Below are 20,171 nucleotides of genomic sequence, written 5' to 3'. Positions count from 1 at the left end.
TTTATTTTTAATTGTTTTTGTTCTTAATAATTGTATGAATATTGTTGTAGGATTTTTTTTCATATGATTTTCTTCTTCTTTTTTCCAAGCATTTTGAGTATTATGGAGTGTTGATTGATATTAATTTAATTATTTTATAGTTTTATAAAATGAATTTTTTATAATATTTTTAAATAATTACCGACAGAATTGCATACGGTATTTTTTCGAGGGAAATGTCGACGGAATGAAGCGGATATTGCACGCTTTTTCTGTCAGTAAATCCATCGGTAATAATATTGTTTTATTACCAACGGACTTATTGACAGAAAAAAAAATTACCGACGAAAGATTCACCGACAGAGCATTTCCGTTGATGATTTTGTTGGTAAATTAATTACCAACGGAGTACAAATACCGACAGAAAATTCTGTTGACAAATCTAAAGATTGTGGTAGTGTAAGATAAAGTTTGAAAGTAACATTGGATTATAGTAATAAGAAATGATATTATTATCATAAAATGGCTATATTCATTTTCACTATAAGGAGTTAAAGAGTGATCTAAGAGAATCAAGGAGGAGGAGGAATAGTAGTGGGGAGCATCATTGCTTTTTAAATTATTTTTTTTGTTTAAAGATATATTAAAATAATATTTTTTAAAATTTTATTTATTACATAAGTACATCAAAACAGTCTAAAATCATAAAAAAATAATTTAAAACAAAAAAATATTTAAAAATTTTCAAAAACACGCAAAAAACAAACACGTTATTGTTTTTAGTAATGATAAAAAAAAATTGTATAAATGGATGAGAAGTGCAGTTTGAGGTAGCAATGAAGCATACAAAAAGCAATGTTCAATTGCATTTGAATAAATTTACAAGGTACAATCCACTAAATGTGAAGGAGAGAGTTAGGTTGCAAATTCCACAAAACGAGTTCGAATTAGAAGGTAACTAATAAAAAGATGAAACTTTTGAAATGGAGATTAAATACTTGAAAAGTATATTAGATCAAATTAATGGAATATCATATGTGTTATTTGATAGAAAAAATTTTGATATGACTTATTCAACTTAGCAGGCCAAGAATAAATTAATCGCCCCATTCAAATAACGATTTGATTTAAAAAGAATTATGTCGTTATTGTTTTAACCTCTACTCAACCCTATTAGACTTAAATGCAAAACAACGAATTGTTCAAGAATTAAATCATAAAAAGTATGAATTGAAATGAAAAGACAACATATTTTTTTATCTATTTTTATTTATTTTAATAGAGTTTGTTGAAGCACAAAAGAAAGCTTTATTAAGTATACGCGGATAGAACTATAACTATCTATATATATGTTTTTCCTTTTATTGCGGGTCTATTCTATATAGCGTGTGGTGTGCTCTAGCAAAATATCGATTTTCTATAGGAATCATAAACAGATAAGATATCTTATTAGAGGTATACGTGTAATAATTTATGTTCTGGGGTTTACATATACTCATAATTGTTGTTATAATTGAAATGGAGAAGGCTTTTTTTTTATTGAAAAGAATCAATACTGGATAGTTAGATTTTGGCTCCTTTGTGAAATATGAAAAAAAATTTCACTTATAAGACGTGAGCAAAAAATTTTTTTTAACTCATAACATCTATGCCAGCCCTTTTTTTTCTTAATGCATTCAAAACAACGCGCTTTCTAGATGATCCCAACGACACATTATATTGACATGGGTTAACTTGCAAAACTTACAACTTGAGTAATGGACACGATCACAATAAGTTAACGTGATTGGATAATCTATCTCTTTATTTTTCTTTCCTTTATTCTCTCCCTAGTTGGACCTTGATTGAGTCTTAATTGACCTCAGGTTAGATTAAATCTGAAACTAAATCGAAGAGTTATAAAAGAATTGGAAAAAAAGTTTAAAAATTAACTAATTAGGTAACTCGTTTGGGCAACATGTCTCTTTCTTTTCTCATTCTTTATTTTTTCCTGGTCATGCCTTAATTGGGCCTTAATTAGTCACAATTTGGGTGGAATTGAGATTAAATTGAAGAGTTATGAAAAAATTAGGGACCAAATAAAAAAAAATCTTAAATTTGTGACAGAATTAAAATGGCATAAAAGAATTAGGGGCAAAAAAACTAGCCACGAGTTGGATAAAGTTTGGAATCAAATTGAAGAGTTATAAAAAAAATAAAGACCAAGTTAAAAAAATCCTAGCATGTGAGGGGGCTGCCAAGGTTGAAATGACATAAAAGAATTGAGGAAAAAATAAAAAAAGAAAAAATTAAAAAAGAAAGAAAGAATTGTCTGGTGTTTGCTTTGCATACTCTAGTGTGTGAGGAGGCCATTGAGGTTAAGGTGGGTCATGCAGCCTCCTCTGCGACTTAATGGTGATCTTTTTTGGAACCCAAAAAATTATCTTATTGATCTCTTTCTCCTACCACGATGAGTGTTGAGGTTAGACACCTATCGTGGTTCTAACAACCTTTTCTTTCTCTCCTTTTTTTTTTCTGTCTCAAAATTCATATTAAAAAAAAACTCTGGTTGTCCACCCAACATGGCTCCAACAACCTTTTCTTTCCTTCCCTCCTTTTTCTTTCTTGTCTCAAAATGCATGAAAAAAAAAACTGTAGTTGTCCACAATGATTTATGTGTATATGCACAGTATTTTCTACTATAGAAAGCACCATTTAATTTTAGTTTATATTAATGAATTTAATATAATTTAAACCAAAGTAAAGATTATTGGGATCATATCATAAATTGATGTTGAAATGAATTAATTCTATTAGCAATGTTACTAGTTTACAAGTCCATACGACATTTCAGATTAATTTTTAAAAAATAGCAATATTCAGGTTGTATAGAATTATTTAATATTTTTATTAAACCCGAGCCAACATGTTAATCTTGAAACCTCTTGATTTAAGTCATTACCTAGTCTGGTTTAAAATTAAATTGTATATGAGTTACCCTTACATGAAGTAATTGACTTGCCCGATCTAAAGGCATCATAGTTGACCAGTAAAAAAATTATGAGGATAAAATTGAGAAAAAAGATGAAATTGACATTAAAAAAACTTTTATGATCAACTTTTTGCATAGCCCAGGTTTGTTAGAGAATAATATAAATCATCTCTTGGGATCTCACTTAATAGTTTAAGCTATTCTTTGACATGGTATTAGAGCTTTGATGACCAAACAATCAATAAAGTTCATATCTCACCATCCTCATTTATTTGATAAAAATTAAGCATAAGATAGTGTGGATTTGTGCAAGTTTCAAGCCCATATGGCTTTCACTTGAGGAGGCGTGTCAGAGAATAATATAAATCATATATTGAGACTTCACTGAACAACTTAAACTTTTAGGTTGAATTAGTTTTTGATAGAGCTTAAAATTAAATTGTGTGAGAGTTATTATGATGTGACATAGTCAACATCTAAAGATAACCTGGTCGACCAATAAAAAAGTATGATGATAAAATTGAAAAAAGAAAACTCTTGGCTTGACTCTTTATTTAGCTTGAGTTTTAGATTAAATTATATGGGAGTTGTCTCGATGTGATTTAATCGACTTGATCAGTTCAAAAACAACTTAAACAATTATTAAAAAAAGTTTAGGAATGAAATAAAAAAAAATGTACCAGATTGAAATAAAAAAAATCTAAATGAAAAAAAAAGAGTAATTGAAAAGGAGAAATAAGATAAGATTATGAATAGTGATTCTCCATAATGATTCTAGTCTTACTTAAAAGAACAATTTTTTTTGTATTGTTTGGAATTAATTTTTTACTATAATTAAAAAAAGAAAACTCTTGGCTTGACTCTTTGTTTAGCTTAAGTTTTAGATTAAACTATATGAGAATTGTCTCGATGTGATTTAATCGACTTGATCAGTTCAAAAACAACTTGAACAATTATTAAAAAAAGTTTAGGAATGAAATAAAAAAAATGTACCAGATTGAAATAAAAAAAGAATCTAAATGAAAAAACAAAGAGTAATTGAAAAACAGAAATAAGATAAGATTATGAATAATGATTCTCCATAATGATTCCAGTCTTACTTAAAAAAGAATTATTCCCAATGCTTACATGTATATGCTAATGGCATAATGCCGAACAATTTTTTTTGTATTGTTGAAACTAATTTTTTACTATAATTAAATTTAATTATAGTGTTTAAATTGAATTAAATCAATAAATAAATTGAATTTACATGTTTAAAAAATATAAAATTCAATTAATTATATTTTTTATATTACACCCATTATCATTGTCATCTTATTCCTTAAAAAAAAACTAACCAATAAAAAGTTCATTTTTTTTATAAAATAATATTGTTTTATATTAACTCCAATCAATTTAAATTGATCTATCCAGCCCATAATCTAAATCTTAAACCAATGATGAACTAGGCGAGATTTTATAACCATGTGAAGTGATGTAGAGATGATGTTGGATCTTTGCTTAATAAAAAAAAGGTTACTAACGTGGAATTGAAAACAATGCAACATATCAAGAACGGTGGTGGAGAAAGAAAAATTGAACTTAGTGCTATGATACGTTTGAATTGATAAAATTAATTGAATCATATTAAAATAATTTAATTTAAAACTAAAAAATTGAGTTAATAATTATTATTTTTATTATTTTCATAATTTTTTTTCAATTTCTTCATAATATTTTCTTTACTGATCAACCTAATTGCTTTTAGATTGATGAAGCCAACTAAATTATATTAAAACCTAATTGCTTTTAGATTGATGAAGCCAACTAAATTATATTAAAACAATTTCTGTATGATTTGATTTTAAATTTAAATTAGGTAAAAAATTAGATTAAAATGTTTCAAAATTGATCTGCTAAATTAAGTTTAATAAAAATACTAAATGATTTTTTACCATCTAAATATTTTTTATTTCATTTTTTTTATTCCTTATTACGTTTATTTTTTTTATTTATTCCCAAAGTAGTGTCAATTTGTAGAATTTTTGATGTAGAAATTTATTTTTTCTATTATGCTAATTTCGTGATAAAAATTAAGATACTTTCATAAATAAAATTGATATTTCATAACATCATGGAATTAGTGAAAAGATACACCAAATTTTGGACAATTAAAAATATTAAGGCAAAGAAGATTTTTAGATTTAAATTAACAAAAATCAAAATTGTATTACAATTATTCAAAACGTATACTAATAAAGTGTTGATCTAGCGATTAAGGTACTGTTATATCACTATAAGGATGAAAATACAAGTTTAATCTTTAGAAACCGTATTTATTGAAAGGGACAACCACGAACCTCAAATAAGACTAATTTTACTTTTTAAAAAGGATATGAGGATACCCAAATAAAAATAAAAAACAAAATTATTCAAGATTATAAATTCTCTATTTTCATTTTCCATCCAAGATTTGAACCAATTCGAAGGTATTTAAAACTGAAAGTGTGAGGAAATATGGCATTTGCTAACCCTAATAATTGGTGGGATTTATATTTCTTTTATTAGTTGATAATCGGTGGAATTTATATTTCTTTTATTAGTTGAATTTATTATCAATATTAATTTTAAGAGGTAAATTAGTCTGATATCCCACATAAATAATAATAAAAAAATCACCCTATCAACGATTGTTTTTTGGGAATATAATTATAGTTATTTTTTAAAATATTTTTTACTTAAAAAAATACTTATAATAATTTTTTATTTTTTAAAAATTATTTTTAAAATTAATAAATAAAAATGATTTGAAAATATAAAAAATATATTAATTTAAAATAAAAAAAAATTTAATTTTTTTTTAAAAATATTTTCAAACACAATGTAAAACGTTTTTAAGCTAACGAGTGACGTGGCATATCACCAACCATCAATCCAACACTGCAGTGGGACCTACTGCAGAGGATCCCTCTAGAACATTCCAAGAGGAAAAAAAAAAAAAAAACCGTGCACGGCAATGAATTCAAAAGGGGGTTCACAAATCTTGTTAACCCCTATATAATAAATTATAATTTCATAATTTTTGAAAGTTTCTCTCTCTCTCTCTCTCATACTAGCTTCAAAGAAAACCTCACACCAACAACAACTTGAGGTTAGATTATTATTATTATTATTATTATTATTATTATTATTATTTTGCTAGGATCTTTTTTTTCTTATAGTGAAATGAGGGTTGTGGGGCCGTTCATTAGGTGACTGATTAGGGTTTCGGGTTTTTTGTTGATCGAGATTTGTTGTGTTTATTGATAATCTTTGAGTTCTTTGAATTTAGGGTTTGATAGGCAAGGGTGATCGTGAAAAATTGTTGAATTTTTAATTGGGGAAGAATATTTTTATTGCCATTTCCAATTTATTTGGGATATAATTTGTTTTTATCTTTTTAATTATTATTACAAGAGGAATCCAACTACGGATGGGTAAACCCGGACCCATGAGAACCTGGTCAGAGGATCATCAATCGGTAGTCCAGGCGGGCGCTGCCAACATGGAATTGTTTACTATGTGTTAGGAATCGAACCGAAAAGGGTGACATAAGTCACACAATTCAAGAATTGAATTTTATTAAGTGTTTTCCAAACAATTCAAGATCTTGTATATAGAAAATGTTCCAATTATTTTAATGTCGAAACATTAATGTTTTTGATAATAACTATTGAAGTTTCGGCTTTATCATATCTGAAAGAGGGAAGAATGGAGCCTTTTCTATTAAGGTGGTGTTGAGATTTAATGGGGGTGAATTGGATTTCGTAAAAGAACGTGGGTGCATTCGGATTTTGAAACTGGTTTAGCAAAAAAAAAAAAAAAAAACGGAGGCTAGTATGTTTGGTGCGGCTGTCTCTTATGAGTTCATATCCAAATTGTTATAGTTAGATTTCCCATGGATGTGAGAGATAGGGGATTTACAATTGATAGACAGAATTTCATATGTTATGGTTCTTTTGCTTGTTCAGTCTTCTTGTTTTATTTATGTAGTTACAGTTTGTTTACATTAGCTTTGGTTCACAATACTCTTGATTTAATGCCTTATATACCTCTTAAAAGACTTTCTCTAGGTGTTAACAGATATTATTGTGTTTGTTTCTTATTCATGGCTGCCTGCCTTTGCAGCCTCTTTTTGTCAAATAAGAAATTTTATCCAGTAAATTTTCACTTTCATCTTGCATTTTCTATTTTGCAGTGCAAGGTTCTTTTAACCCCTTGTTGTTAGATATTATTTTGTGTGCGAAAAGCACAAATTGTGACTTGTGATTTTATTAGCATTTCATTTTTCTAATTCTAACCACTCACGTGTCCTTTTCTCAGGAGTGAGTAACAATGGCTTCAAAACGGATTAACAAGGAATTGAGGGACTTGCAGAAGGATCCTCCTACTGCTTGCAGTGCAGGTTTGTCACTAAACTTGTTCTGAAAAAGTTTTTTCTAAGTAGAAACTAATGTGCTACCAGTTTCTTTGATGAAAAAAGAGATTTATGTGTCATGTTGGTTTTTCTTCTCCTGATTTGAATATAATAATGATGTTATACTGTTAGGCCCTGCTGGTAGTGACATGTTCCATTGGCAAGCAACAATTATGGGTCCAGCAGACAGCCCATACGCTGGGGGTGTGTTCTCTGTTAACATACACTTCCCTCCTGATTACCCATTCAAGCCACCCAAGGTACTAACAAAAGTAGTCACTATCTTTTGTATTTGATATGTTTAAGGTGCACCATGGATTTGGTTTATTTAGCTGTTTGTTCTAAGCTAGATTTTGAGATTCTCTTTCTTGTTTAGAAGAGATATTAACTTAAGCATGGGATTCTAACCATTTACAAGAAGTCCTTTCATCATACCAGAATGTCCCTGAAAGGACATGTTCATGACAATTCATGTATCGATTCATCTGCACAGATGCATGTTTCCTTTCTTTCTCACAATGGACAAATTCTGATGTGAGCAAAGCTATAATATATGCTTCTCGTAATCTGATGTCGCAATTATTCCTTGCTTCTGTTTCCTTTGTACTGATGTTGTTGACCTAGGATTTTTACAGCCTCTGTTTTATTAGTGATCTAGTCACCTCATATGACAGCAGAATTGTCCTTCCATTCTACCAAAATGAAAACCCATGAATGTCCCTGTTTATTAGTAATCCAGTCACTTCAATGTTACTTAAGTCAGTTGAAAGAGTTGTTTTTGTTAGATTTTGTTTACTTGGTTATATTTTGAACAACAAAATGTACTGATGTATGCAAAATAGATATTTACTATTGAATGAAATACTTGTGCAGGTTTCCTTTAAGACAAAAGTTTATCATCCAAACATTAACAGCAATGGCAGTATCTGTCTTGACATTCTCAAGGAGCAATGGAGCCCAGCCTTGACAATTTCAAAGGTCTCCATCACTATCTTCACTTCTCTTCAAACTCCAAAAGTTAAAATAAGTCCTGTGTATTTGCCATAGTTTCAATTTGAATTAGTCTTGGGCTTTATGATTGTTTCTGTTTTGCAAATCTTTTATGTTTCTTTGCAGGTGTTGTTGTCGATATGCTCGCTGTTGACAGATCCAAATCCCAATGATCCCCTGGTGCCTGAGATTGCCCATATCTACACGACTGATAGAGTCAAGTATGATGCTACTGCTCGAGCCTGGACTCAGAAATATGCTATGAGCTAGAAGCTAGAAGCTCTTGATTCGCTTTCCATTCTTGTTGGACGATATTGGTTACCAATGGTGTGATTTCATTATCGTGTCTTTTTGTGGATATGCACCTTAATAATCTTTCAGAAGTGAGATTATTAGGTTTTCCAGGTTTTTTCTTTTTTTTTCCTTCAATGGCTTTTAAATATGTCATGTGGGGGTGGGTGTGATATTCGAATGCTGCTTTGAATTTCTTCTTCCAATTAAGATCAGGCATAATTTGCAGGAAGCAAACTTATCAAGCATAGTATACAGCACGGAATAAGCACATAGATTAGATTGGTCCGAACAATTAAAATTTGGAATTGTCACAATGCAGACGAATAACACCGATTGCTCGGAAGAAGAAATTCGAAGCAGTATTCGTCGAAGCAGAATTCGGATCTGTTAGAGGCAACAACATCACTGTAGATCCCCAAATATTGCCTTAATCTGAATGGCTATCATATTTGTCCCTAATGGAAATTATTCTTGACCTTAATTGGAAATAGGGATGTATTAGATAGGAGTTCGCCATGGCCTGACTCAAGTTTTTTAATGTAAAAAAAAAAGTTTAGATAACGTTTTTTTAGAAGAGATTAAAAACAAAATTGAAACTTGAATTATTAATTCAAATAGGTATGATAAGCTTGATTAATTAATTTAATAATATAATTGTAAAATAAAAAGCTATCGACAAAAAATAGAAGATACTGGCCAATAAAAAAAGTGCTTGCCAATATTATAAATATGCATCTAAGAAATTTTAATAATTTTATTTAATAAAAAAATAAAAATAAAATAAAAATAAAATAACTTTATAAAAATTAAAAATAAAAAAATATTAATAGCAAAGCAAACATTGAATGGTGAATTGAAAACACAATTAAAAAAAACAAAAAAAATTAACTCAAGTCTATATGCCAAACACTGAGCTTATGAGGATGAAATAATTCTATATAAAAAAATTGAAGAAAACAATGGCGGTCAATTCTTAAACAAACAAAACAATTAAAGGCAAAAAAATAAAAAAAACTTAGAGTCAACCTAGGTTAATAAGACGAACTTACGATTCACGATATAAGATCGGAATAATACTATAAAAAAAAAGCGACAAAACTCATGAATTTGAAGGCTTAATAATATAATATCGAATGATAAAATTGATTTTTTTTATAAAAAAACCTAAAACAAATACCAAAGTCAAACCAGGTAATCTTTGAAACTCGTGTCCCTAGTTATTAAACCAACTTGCCTCATAGAAGGTGAATCTGAAAAAATCAGGAAGCAGATTTCTTAACCATCTAAAATTAAAAAAACAAAATAAATAACAATAAAAAGAATAAGAATCAAATATGGTACATAAAATAAATGAAATAAAACAATGAGAAATGAAATTAAAAAATAAAATAAATCAAGAAAAATATAAAAAAACAAAAAAGTAGCAATAAAAAATACGGGGATTAAATCTATTATTAATATTAAATGAAATAAAATAATGAGGGATTAAATTGAAAAATAAAATAAATCAAGAAAAAAACATAAAACTAAAAGTAGTAATCAAAAGAATGAAGATCAAATATGTTATTAATATAAAATAAAATAAAAGAATGAGAGATTAAATTAAAAAATAAAATAAATCAAGAAAAAAAATAGCAATTAAAATAATAGGGACCAAGTTTGATAGATGAGAAAAAATTAAATAAGAATGAAATTGAATTTTTTTTTCCAAATATAAAAATTATCTTAAATAAAACATATAATAATAAAAAATAAGGACTAAATTCAAAGAAAAACCAAGTTGAAGGGTTTGATGCAAGAATCAAAGCGGAGAGAGGAAAAAAAACAAAAAAAATATCATTAGCGACAAATCAGCAGCTCGTTGTTCACACGCTTCACTCATGCATGGAGAGGATGCCGAGCACTTTTCAATGCCGCCCTAAAATCTAGTGTTTGGCCAACGAACGATGTTGTATGCACCGTCCAAAATTCACGGAGACACCCATGCACTAACGCATGCAATGCATATATCAACCATTTTTTAATAATATTTAAATTTATTAAATTACCAAATCACCTCTTAGCATGATAATAATAATAAAAAAGCTATAATGAAAAAATAAAAAAATCCTGGACAATAAGTTTAAGATTTTTTGCTATTAAAAACAATTTAGTCATTTTCCTATTAAAAAACTAAAGAACAAGAATGTTGATGTCATGCAATTATTTTTTGCTTTTTAAAAGTAATTTTTGTTATAAACCTTGTAAATGATGAAAATGTCACTAAAATATAGTAATCCATTGAACAATAAATCTTGCTACATAGGTTTTTTTTAATATATATATATATATATATATATATATATATATATATATATATATATATATATAAAATGTTGTAAGCAGTTTCCACTGTTATAAGCAACCTCTTTTGCCGAAGATTTTATTTATGCTCTGAATTTAAATCAGGCAGAGGCCAAGTAGTTCTAAACAATTGAAAGTTTGAAACTATCTCATTGTCCGTATTCTTCTTGCCTTTTGTCGCATCACAATTGAGGCCTAGTAGTTCTAAACATTGAAACTATATCATTTACTTTATTATTATTTTTTAAATGTTAAAAAAACATTTATTTTTTTAATCATTTACGTGATTGTTCTAATATATCTCGGTTAAATTGATAAATCTAAAAATAACCTGAAAAAAAAATAGTTTAATTAAAAAAATTTCAAGATGATATTTTAAAAAATAATAATTAAGACAACAATATATCAGATTAACCTGGGTCAACCCATATTACTTGAGACATAAAACCTTGATAATCTAATAAAATGTAAATAAAAAAAACATATTGAAGCTCATTTTTTAATCAACCTAATTTTAAAGAATGAAACTGAAAAAAACCAATTAAAAAAACAAAAAGAGTACTCGAGTCAATCCAAGTTAATTTGCTAAATTTGAATCATAAAGCCAATAAAATCAAATAGAAAGCAAATTATGTAGCTTAATTTCTAATTAATCCAATGTTAAAGGATGAAGTTCAAAAAAAAAAATCAATTAAAAAAAAACTTGGATTAACCTGCCAAACCTTTGACTTGAGTAATGAGATTGAGATAACCTCATAAAAAACAAATCTAAATAAATTATGAAACTTAATTTTCAAACAACCCAAATGTTGAAGGATAAAATTGAAAAAAAAAACTCAATTACAAAAAAAAAACTCATAAAAACTTGAGTTAATCGAGTTAACTCGTAAAAACAGGTGAGTCGAATCATGAGACTGGGATAATTTCATACAAAGAAAACTGAAATAAATTATGAAGTTTAATTCACAATCAATTGAAATATTGAATGATAAAATTAAAAAAAAATCAATTAAAAATAAAATAAAAAAAATCTAAATCAACCAAGTTAACCTATAAATCCAGGATATAAAACTAATAACATCAAAAAATTAAACTGGAATAAATTATAAAAATCAATTCGAAAGCTGAAAAAAAAAGAAAAACAGAAAAAAGTACTGTTCCAATCTTGTGAGGAGAGGAAAGTGATATCCCCTCGTCAATTTAGTTTTTGTTAATAGCAAGGAAGAAGTTTTAGTATGTGTTGGCATGGTAAAAGCCCATCTCTACAAATATATCGCAATGATCTTCTCCAAGTCTGTCTACAGCTTTGTGATTTCACTCTTATGAAAATTTTTAACTCGTACCATCTGTAATTCTATCTTGTTTCTGCCTCAGTGACACTATTAATTACGCACCCAGAAAAAACAAAATAAATTTGCAGCCTTCTGTTCCTACTAAAATAAGCTTGCAGGACTCTTTTGCTAGATTTGGAATGCTTCATGGGCTGGTGCTCCACTTGTGGCTCCCTCACTCAAAAGCTGAACCAATGTCATGACAGATTTCACCTAACTGGTGATGGTCCCGTGCGTCTCCTCCACCTCTCAATCTCTTTTCTTTCCTTCATGTCCATACACCACCATCCAAAGAATCAACAGCTGTGCTCAGAACAGCATAGAAAAAGCAAGGAAACTAAAGTGAAAGAAGCATCCAAAAAGAGAGATACTAGTCTATTTTGCTCAAAGCTAGCATTTCCCCACTTGCACTCAACACAAAATCTGTGATTTACCACAATCATTTCATGTGAGTCATTAAAGATAAAGGTAGATAAAGCCTACTCTTTGTCTATATAAACCAGTACTCTCTTCTACGTATCTGCAAGTCTCAGGCAAACTATCTCTCGTATTACTCTTCACCAACCTTATCACTTCACCAGAGCTAGCCATAAGATATGAAGCTACTCTTGGTTTTTATCTCCATCCTGCTCATTCAGGTAAATTGTACAGAAATGTTGAAAGACTTAATTTCAAGGTTAAATATTATAACTTGTACTTTGATATACATTGCAGGCTTTTGTAGGGAGTTCATTCCTTAGCAATGCTGCAAATTCTCCAGCTAATGTGAGTCTCTCCTTTAGTTTCCAACTTAAGCCCATTTTTTCCTTCTTTTACATCATTCGTTTCCCAGTATGCAAATCACTTTTTGGATGCAGATGGATGAAGAAAGCGATGTGGTAGCTATTGATAAGAAACATTATCCTAAAAGAATCAGTAAGTTTGGTGTCTGTTACCTCAAGATGTTGTGAATATTTCTCACATAAAATTTTAAGTGCGGCTATTTTGAACAATGTAATCCTCACTCTGCCATCATGTGTCCTCCAAAGCCACTCAACTACAAAGGAAAGGAGGACAGAAATTGCACATTCTAATCTTCCATGTTGATGGCGGCTAGACCACCTTTGGCCTTCCATTCTAGGCACTCCGCACGATTTTAACTTTGAAATAACACAGCAGAGAACGTGACATAACTTACATAGTCTGAGTTTTATTTAAGCATTTACGTTGTAATGTTATTAACCTAAACAAATTCATCAAGGTACGTATGCATTGGATTCCTGAGCTGATATAATGCTTTGGTTCAAAGCAATTTAGGCGCCTGGTTTTCCTGTGCAAATGTTGTTAATGGTCTGTAAGGGAAAAAATAAAGGAAAAGAAAATGCAATCAAATCCTTTCTCATTATTACAACTATTAATTGGCATAGCTAAAATCTGACACCAGCTTTTCCATTGCTGTGTTTCAGATTGTGGTTATTTATGCACAAGGAGATGCAGGGCATCGTCAAGAAAGAATGTATGCCACAGAGCATGCAAAACCTGCTGCAACAGATGCCGGTGTGTTCCACCAGGTACCTATGGCAACAAGAGTGCATGCCCATGTTATGCAAGCCTTAGGACCCATGGAAACAAGCCCAAGTGCCCTTAAATTTCATGCAACTATGTAGTTTCTGGAGTGCAGGACATCCAAATGTCTTTTGAATGTTGATTCTACTATTTCCTTGCTGTTAATCTATGTGTTACCTAATAAGGGGATAAAATCAAGCTATGCTTGAGGATTTTTAAGGCCTCGTCGAGAGGAATTTGTTCTGGTTATAAGTAATTATTTTGTCTCCATCTTTATACTCGGTATGTATTTTGTCAAATTCTGTTCGAACCTCTCTGCTCTTTTTCTTTCTGATTAGTGAAGTAGGATAAAGAAAAAGATTCTGCACTTCCTTGGGGAAAAAGGAAAAACATTAAAAAGCACTGGTAAGGTGGTTACCTCAATTTAGGTGGCTATTATGAATGCATAATAGCCCTAATCTAATTGAGTTTGTTCCTTTCTTTATAATATGAGAGCAAGTCACAGTCACAGTCACATTTATTATGAAAGCATTTATTTTTTACCTTGATGCCTCGCTGCACCTGTATGCACGTTTGAACTTACAATCTAGTGGTTACAACAGACATTGTAAATGATTAGCCATAGCATTTTTTATGAGTTCAAGGTTGAACAGATGTGTGTCATAGCACATGCATGTATGCATGGTATTTTCATATCACCAGTGCATTATATACATTAGGGCACATATAACTTTTGTGATTGTATACAAGCCATGGTCACCATGTTAATGTTTCAAGAAACCTTAACGTACGTGCAATCTCAAAGAAGAAGAAATTAAAGAAACCTTAACACAGATGTCTACAAAAAGGATCCTGTGACACCAGTCCAGTTTTAAAATAACAAGAGTGCAGCAGCAGGTACTGATCAGTCCTGAAACCACTAATATATATTTCCCAACAAAAACAGTCAGTTGAGGTGACATATATCTTTAAACTTTAATTTCCTCTCAGGACTGCATCAATGAAATTATAGCAGAATAAAGGTCCTATGGTCCAATTTTGGAAGAATATTTGCCTAGAGCAAAGCAAGAACTAGCTCAAGAAAAGGGGCTGGGGTGGCCATTAATATGGTGTGTGAGGTCTATACATGGAGAACTATCAGAACAAAGGAAAATGATGCACAAACAGAAACGATCAGAGAAAAATCATTTTTACTGCTGATGTTCAGAATCTAACAGGCTCTATGAACATGTACCTCGTATATTAATTAGGGCCAGGCGTAAAGTATTGCCATGATAAATGTTGTCTTGGTACTGACCAGTCTTAGGATAGGAAAACACTTCAAAATAGAGAGAGATACAGGAAAGGCAGTTTAAGGTTACAGTACTGGGAACTGAATCGTGGTAGTGTTTATATATAATGGTGAAGTTGCCTTTTACGTACAATTGCATGATAGTTAGTGTGATCTCCAACAGACTTCCCAGCTCTGTTGTACTAATGCAAGATCTTAGCGTAAGATCCCAGATGTTAAAATTCAATGGTTCACACTTCGTAAGTTTTATGGTTAAAAGATGAAGCCATTATATTTCATGTGATCAACTAGTCTAATCAGAGCTAGTAAGTTACGCCATTAATGCTAATGTTCTTTACAAAACTCTCAAGTTTAAACCTCTTCTTTGTAAACAAACAAAAAGGTTTAAAAGAAATTAAGAGATCTAGTTACAAGATTAGGAATGACAAAATTATTATATGCATGCTTAAAAATGAAAATAACCCGAGAACTTAAATTTTTGAGTTGAGAATGATGTTTATCAATGTATTTTTGCTATTGTAGTAATTTAATTTGTAATTACAAATATTATTATATTTTTTTTTTATAATCAAGATTAATTTCAAGAAAAAATTATCATTGAAACTTGAATAAAATTATATATGACATGCATTGATTAATTAAATATTTTAAAATTGTAATTATAACAAAATACTGTTTCAACCATAACTCGCTATAATTTAGATTTTTGAGTTGAAAATAGTGTCTATCAATGTGCATAAATTTTAATTTATAGTTATGATTATTGCGTTTTTTTATAATCACGATTAATTTAAAAAAAAATTATCGATCAGATTTAGATAAAACTGTAAATTAATTAACTAAATATTTTAAAAATTATTATTATAAAAAAACACGATTTCAACCCTAGCTCACCAACTATGAATCTTTGTACATGCAGCTTAATAAAGAAGTAATTAGACTATCCAGTGCATATTTCCCCATTATTTGCCTTTCAATTATTGAGCATGTTGTGCACTTCTCATGATTTCTCCACCAGCCATGCATGGTCGAGTAAGAAAGAGAGAGATATATATAGGGCTTTTATCGAAGAGAGTTGGATTTGGTGTGGATCTTGAAGGACTCGTGTATGGTGAGGAGAGGCTGTTAACTTTCCTACGCGAGTGAGTGAAGAACTCCCATATCAATTACTAACGAGAAGCATGAGTGTGTGTGTGTTATGTTTTCTGTCAATTCTGAAAAATGTTGCTAAGCAGGTCCAAAGCTTTTGCGTAGTGGAAGCCACCTTTATCATATGGGCATGCTAAACTTTATTGTTTTAACTAGCAAGGGCTATAGTCTTTTTAGGGTTCTTTTAGGTTGCAATTTGCCACTCATGGTTGGATGGCCCGCGCGTGTTGCTTTTTAACAATTAAGGGAGGAACAGCTTTGATTTTGCTGGATAGTTCTGGGATATTAATGGGCACAGAAGTGGGTGATTGATTAGGATTAGGACATGCAACTAATATTTTCCTTCTAGTTCTTGAAAAACTTAAAGCAAATTTTCTCTGCAACACATTTACAACCATGGGGCTGGGTTTGGAGCGTGTATATATTCAGCTTATTAAAGAAACAAGAAATTGCAGAACATACTCCCAAGTGCTGTGGTTATTTTGTTCCAGGCGCCCAGGTGCTGGAGTTTCCTGACTTTGAATGAATGCACAGGCATGGCGTGCAGTATCTGTCTGTGGTTAAAAGCCTTGAAGGAACTGCCATGAAGGGTTTCTTTTTTCATCTACATGTCCACAGCAAATTCACAAGCTACATGACATTGGAAGAGTACTGCTATTCCAGGTGCATGTGACTTGATGTACAATATTAGATGGTAACATATCAAGAATGTGATCCAACACGACGATATGAATGCAAAATCTGACAGATCTTTACTCATAACTGTTGAAGATCATCCGCCTATAACGTTACCTTCCTTTCTCATGTAATACGTTACATACTGAATGTATATAAATACAAATGCACTCACCACCAAATTAGTGTGACAGATTTCAAACATTCTCATGATATCAGAGCCTTCATTGGATTAACATCCCACGATCCAAATGGCCTCCAGTTCATCCGATTCTTCTCCCACTCTTCTTCCTTTCAACACCATGATTCACATGGTTACAATCAAGCTCTCCTCCTCCAATTATCTTTTATGGAAGAGTCAGCTTCTTCCTCTTCTTGACAGCCAAGGTCTGCTGGGTCATGTGGATGGCACCCTTGTGCCGCCACCACCATTTGATCCTCCCACCTCTCAGACACCAAACAACAGTTACCTAGCATGGAAAGCAACTGACCAGCGCCTCCTCAGCCTTATCCTCTCCTCTCTCACAGAGGAAGCCATGGCTGAAGCTGTCGGCCTCTCCACATCCCATGAGGTCTGGACAGCTTTGGAAAGCACCTTCAGCCACCGCTCCAAGGCTCGTGAGATTCGTCTCAAAGATGACCTTCAATTGATGAAGCGTGGCACCCGTCCAGTCACTATCTATGCCCGTGCATTCAAGGTTTTATGCGATCAGCTTCATGCAATCGGTCGCCCAGTTGATGAAACCGACAAAGTTCACTGGTTTCTTCGTGGTCTCGAGCCAGATTTCTCCACTTTCTCAACTGCCCATATGGCACAAGCTCTTCTCCCCTGTTTCTCTGATCTCGTCTCTAAAGCTGAGAGTTTTGAAATTTTTCAAAAATCTCTGGAGACTTTAGCGCCTCCAGTTGCAGCATTCACTGCCAACAGAAGCTCTTCTCATCGTGGAAGCAGCTCCTTTCGCCAAAATTGTGGTCGTGGATACGGGTCCAGTAGCACCTCTTCTCATTCTGGACAGAGCCGTACTCACACCAACCAAGGTCGCCGTCCACCACGCTGCCAGATCTGCCGCCTGGAGGGACATTATGCTGATCGCTGTAAGCAGCGCTATGACCGACATGAATCCACAGCATTCCTTGCTGAATCTGATTGGCTTTTGGATACAGGGGCTTCGGCTCATATGACTCCATATAATTCCACATTGGAGTAGTCCACAGCTTACACGGGTAAGGAATGTGTAATTGTAGGGAATGGTGCGTCCCTACCCATTACTCACACAAGCAATATTTCCCATTCCCCAGATCTTAAATTATTAGATGTTTTGGTTGTTCCTCACCTTACTAAAAATCTTTTGTCCATCAGTAAACTCACAAATGATTTTCCTTTATCAGTTACTTTTGCTAATAATTTTTTCACTGTTCAGAATTGCCTAACGGGAAAGGTGGTGGCAATCGGTAGACGTGATGGAGGCTTATATGTGCTAGAGCGCGGCAATTCTGCATTTATTTATGTCCTTAAAAATAAATCTCTTCATGCTTCATATGATTTATGGCATGCACGTCTTGGACATGTGAATCATTTTATTCTTGCTTTATTAAATAAAAAAGAACAACTTCATCTCACCTCTTTACTGCCATCTCCTAAATTATGTGACACATGTCAACTTGTAAAAAATCATCGCTTGCCTTATACTCGTAATGAACACAAGTCATCAAATGTGTTAGATCTAATTCACTGTGACATATGGGGTCCTTCACCTGTAAAATCTAATTTGGGCCATAACTATTATGTTTTGTTCATTGATGATTATTCTCGCTTTACTTGGCTTTATCCTTTGAAATTGAAATCTGACTTCTATGATACATTTATTCAATTTCAAAATTTTGTTGAAAATCAATATTCTTCTCGCATAAATTTTTTTCAAAGTGACGGTGGTGCAAAATTTACAAGCAATTGCTTCAAAACTCACCTTCGTACCTCGGGTATCCATCATCAACTATCTTGCCCATATACTCCTGCCCAAAATGGTCGCGCTGAAAGAAAACATCGTCATGTGACTGAAACTGGTTTGACCCTTCTTTTCCATTCTCACACTTCTCCTCGCTTCTGGGTTGATGCCTTTAGCACTGCAGCTTACATCATCAACCGATTGCCCGCACCGCTTCTCGAAGGTAAGTCCCCCTTTGAACTTCTATATGGTTCTCCTCCCAATTATGAGAATTTTCATCCTTTTGGTTGTCGTGTATATCCGTGTTTACGTGATTATATGCCAAATAAATTTTCCCCTCAAAGTATTCCTTGCATTTTTATGGGCTACAACACTTCTTATAAAAGGTTCCGTTGTCTTGACCCTTCTACATCTAGAATATATATCACTCGACATGCTCAATTTGATGAAAATTACTTTCCCTCTCTAGATACCTCTCAGGCTCAATCCATGTCTTCCCTTCAATTTTCAAATTTTTTGGAACCAACCCCTCCCTATCCAAACATGCATGCTTCTTCCCCAACGCCACATTCCCCGCATATTACACAGTCCGGATCTAACTCGTGTATTCTTTGTATTGATCCCGTGAATGAGCCTATGCAGATGGACGATTCTACTCTGCAGCACTCGGACCCTAGTTCAACTTCCCTTGAACCCACTGAACCGGCTCCTCCTCTTCCAGTTGCTGTCTCTCAAATGAGTTCTCATCCTATGCTCACACGAGCCAAAGCTGGAATTTTTAAAACTCGGCACCCGGCAAATCTTGCTTTTTTGGGATCCTTTGGTCTTCTCTTAGCTTTTTTGGCATCTGTTGACCCAGAAGGATTCAAATCTGCTGCTAAGAATCCTTCTTGGCTCGTCGCTATGGATGAAGAAGTTCAGGCTTTGCAAAATAATCACACTTGGAATTTGGTCCCTCGACCAGCCGACACCAACATTGTGGGTTCTAAATGGGTGTTTCGGACCAAATATTTGCCTGATGGTTCCATCGATCGTCTTAAAGCTCGCCTTGTTGCTAAAGGCTATACACAAATACCTGGTCTTGACTACACCGACACTTTCAGCCTGGTTATAAAGGCTACCACTGTCCGTGTTGTCCTATCTCTAGCTGTGACGAACAAATGGCCTCTTCATCAACTTAGTGTCAAGAATGCATTCCTCAATGGTCATCTTACTGAAC

General features: G+C 32.1%; 2 protein-coding genes across 2 annotated transcripts; both read left to right on the top strand.

Moving 5' to 3' along the window:
* Nucleotides 1-5,925: 5,925 nt before the first annotated feature.
* LOC133668084 (ubiquitin-conjugating enzyme E2 30-like) lies at nt 5,926-8,782 on the top strand. The gene is made up of 5 exons (XM_062087830.1): nt 5,926-6,083; nt 7,295-7,376; nt 7,521-7,648; nt 8,262-8,366; nt 8,505-8,782. Exons 2-5 carry the CDS (start codon nt 7,307-7,309, stop codon nt 8,646-8,648), a joined length of 447 nt encoding a protein of 148 aa, XP_061943814.1. The 5' UTR covers nt 5,926-6,083; nt 7,295-7,306; the 3' UTR covers nt 8,649-8,782.
* Nucleotides 8,783-12,617: 3,835 nt separating this feature from the next.
* LOC133668218 (gibberellin-regulated protein 9) lies at nt 12,618-14,190 on the top strand. The gene is made up of 4 exons (XM_062087987.1): nt 12,618-12,984; nt 13,061-13,111; nt 13,204-13,261; nt 13,792-14,190. The coding sequence occupies exons 1-4, from the start codon at nt 12,943-12,945 to the stop codon at nt 13,971-13,973; spliced, it is 333 nt and encodes a 110-aa protein (XP_061943971.1). The 5' UTR covers nt 12,618-12,942; the 3' UTR covers nt 13,974-14,190.
* The last annotated feature ends 5,981 nt before the right edge of the window (nt 14,191-20,171 follow it).

The sequence above is a fragment of the Populus nigra genome, chromosome 11 (genome assembly GCF_951802175.1).
Source record: "Populus nigra chromosome 11, ddPopNigr1.1, whole genome shotgun sequence".
NCBI lineage: Eukaryota > Viridiplantae > Streptophyta > Magnoliopsida > Malpighiales > Salicaceae > Populus > Populus nigra.
This window is presented reverse-complemented; position numbering and strand designations above follow the sequence as displayed.

Bases quoted from the DNA above. Each gene is read 5' to 3' on its own strand.
- LOC133668084 (XM_062087830.1), top strand. From the start codon at position 7,307: ATGGCTTCAAAACGGATTAACAAGGAATTGAGGGACTTGCAGAAGGAT. The intron at 7,377-7,520 runs GTTTGTCACTAA...TTATACTGTTAG, and splicing joins TCCTACTGCTTGCAGTGCAG to GCCCTGCTGGTAGTGACATG. The intron at 7,649-8,261 runs GTACTAACAAAA...ATACTTGTGCAG, and splicing joins ACCCATTCAAGCCACCCAAG to GTTTCCTTTAAGACAAAAGT.
- LOC133668218 (XM_062087987.1), top strand. From the start codon at position 12,943: ATGAAGCTACTCTTGGTTTTTATCTCCATCCTGCTCATTCAG. The intron at 12,985-13,060 runs GTAAATTGTACA...TATACATTGCAG, and splicing joins TCTCCATCCTGCTCATTCAG to GCTTTTGTAGGGAGTTCATT. The intron at 13,262-13,791 runs GTAAGTTTGGTG...GCTGTGTTTCAG, and splicing joins ACATTATCCTAAAAGAATCA to ATTGTGGTTATTTATGCACA.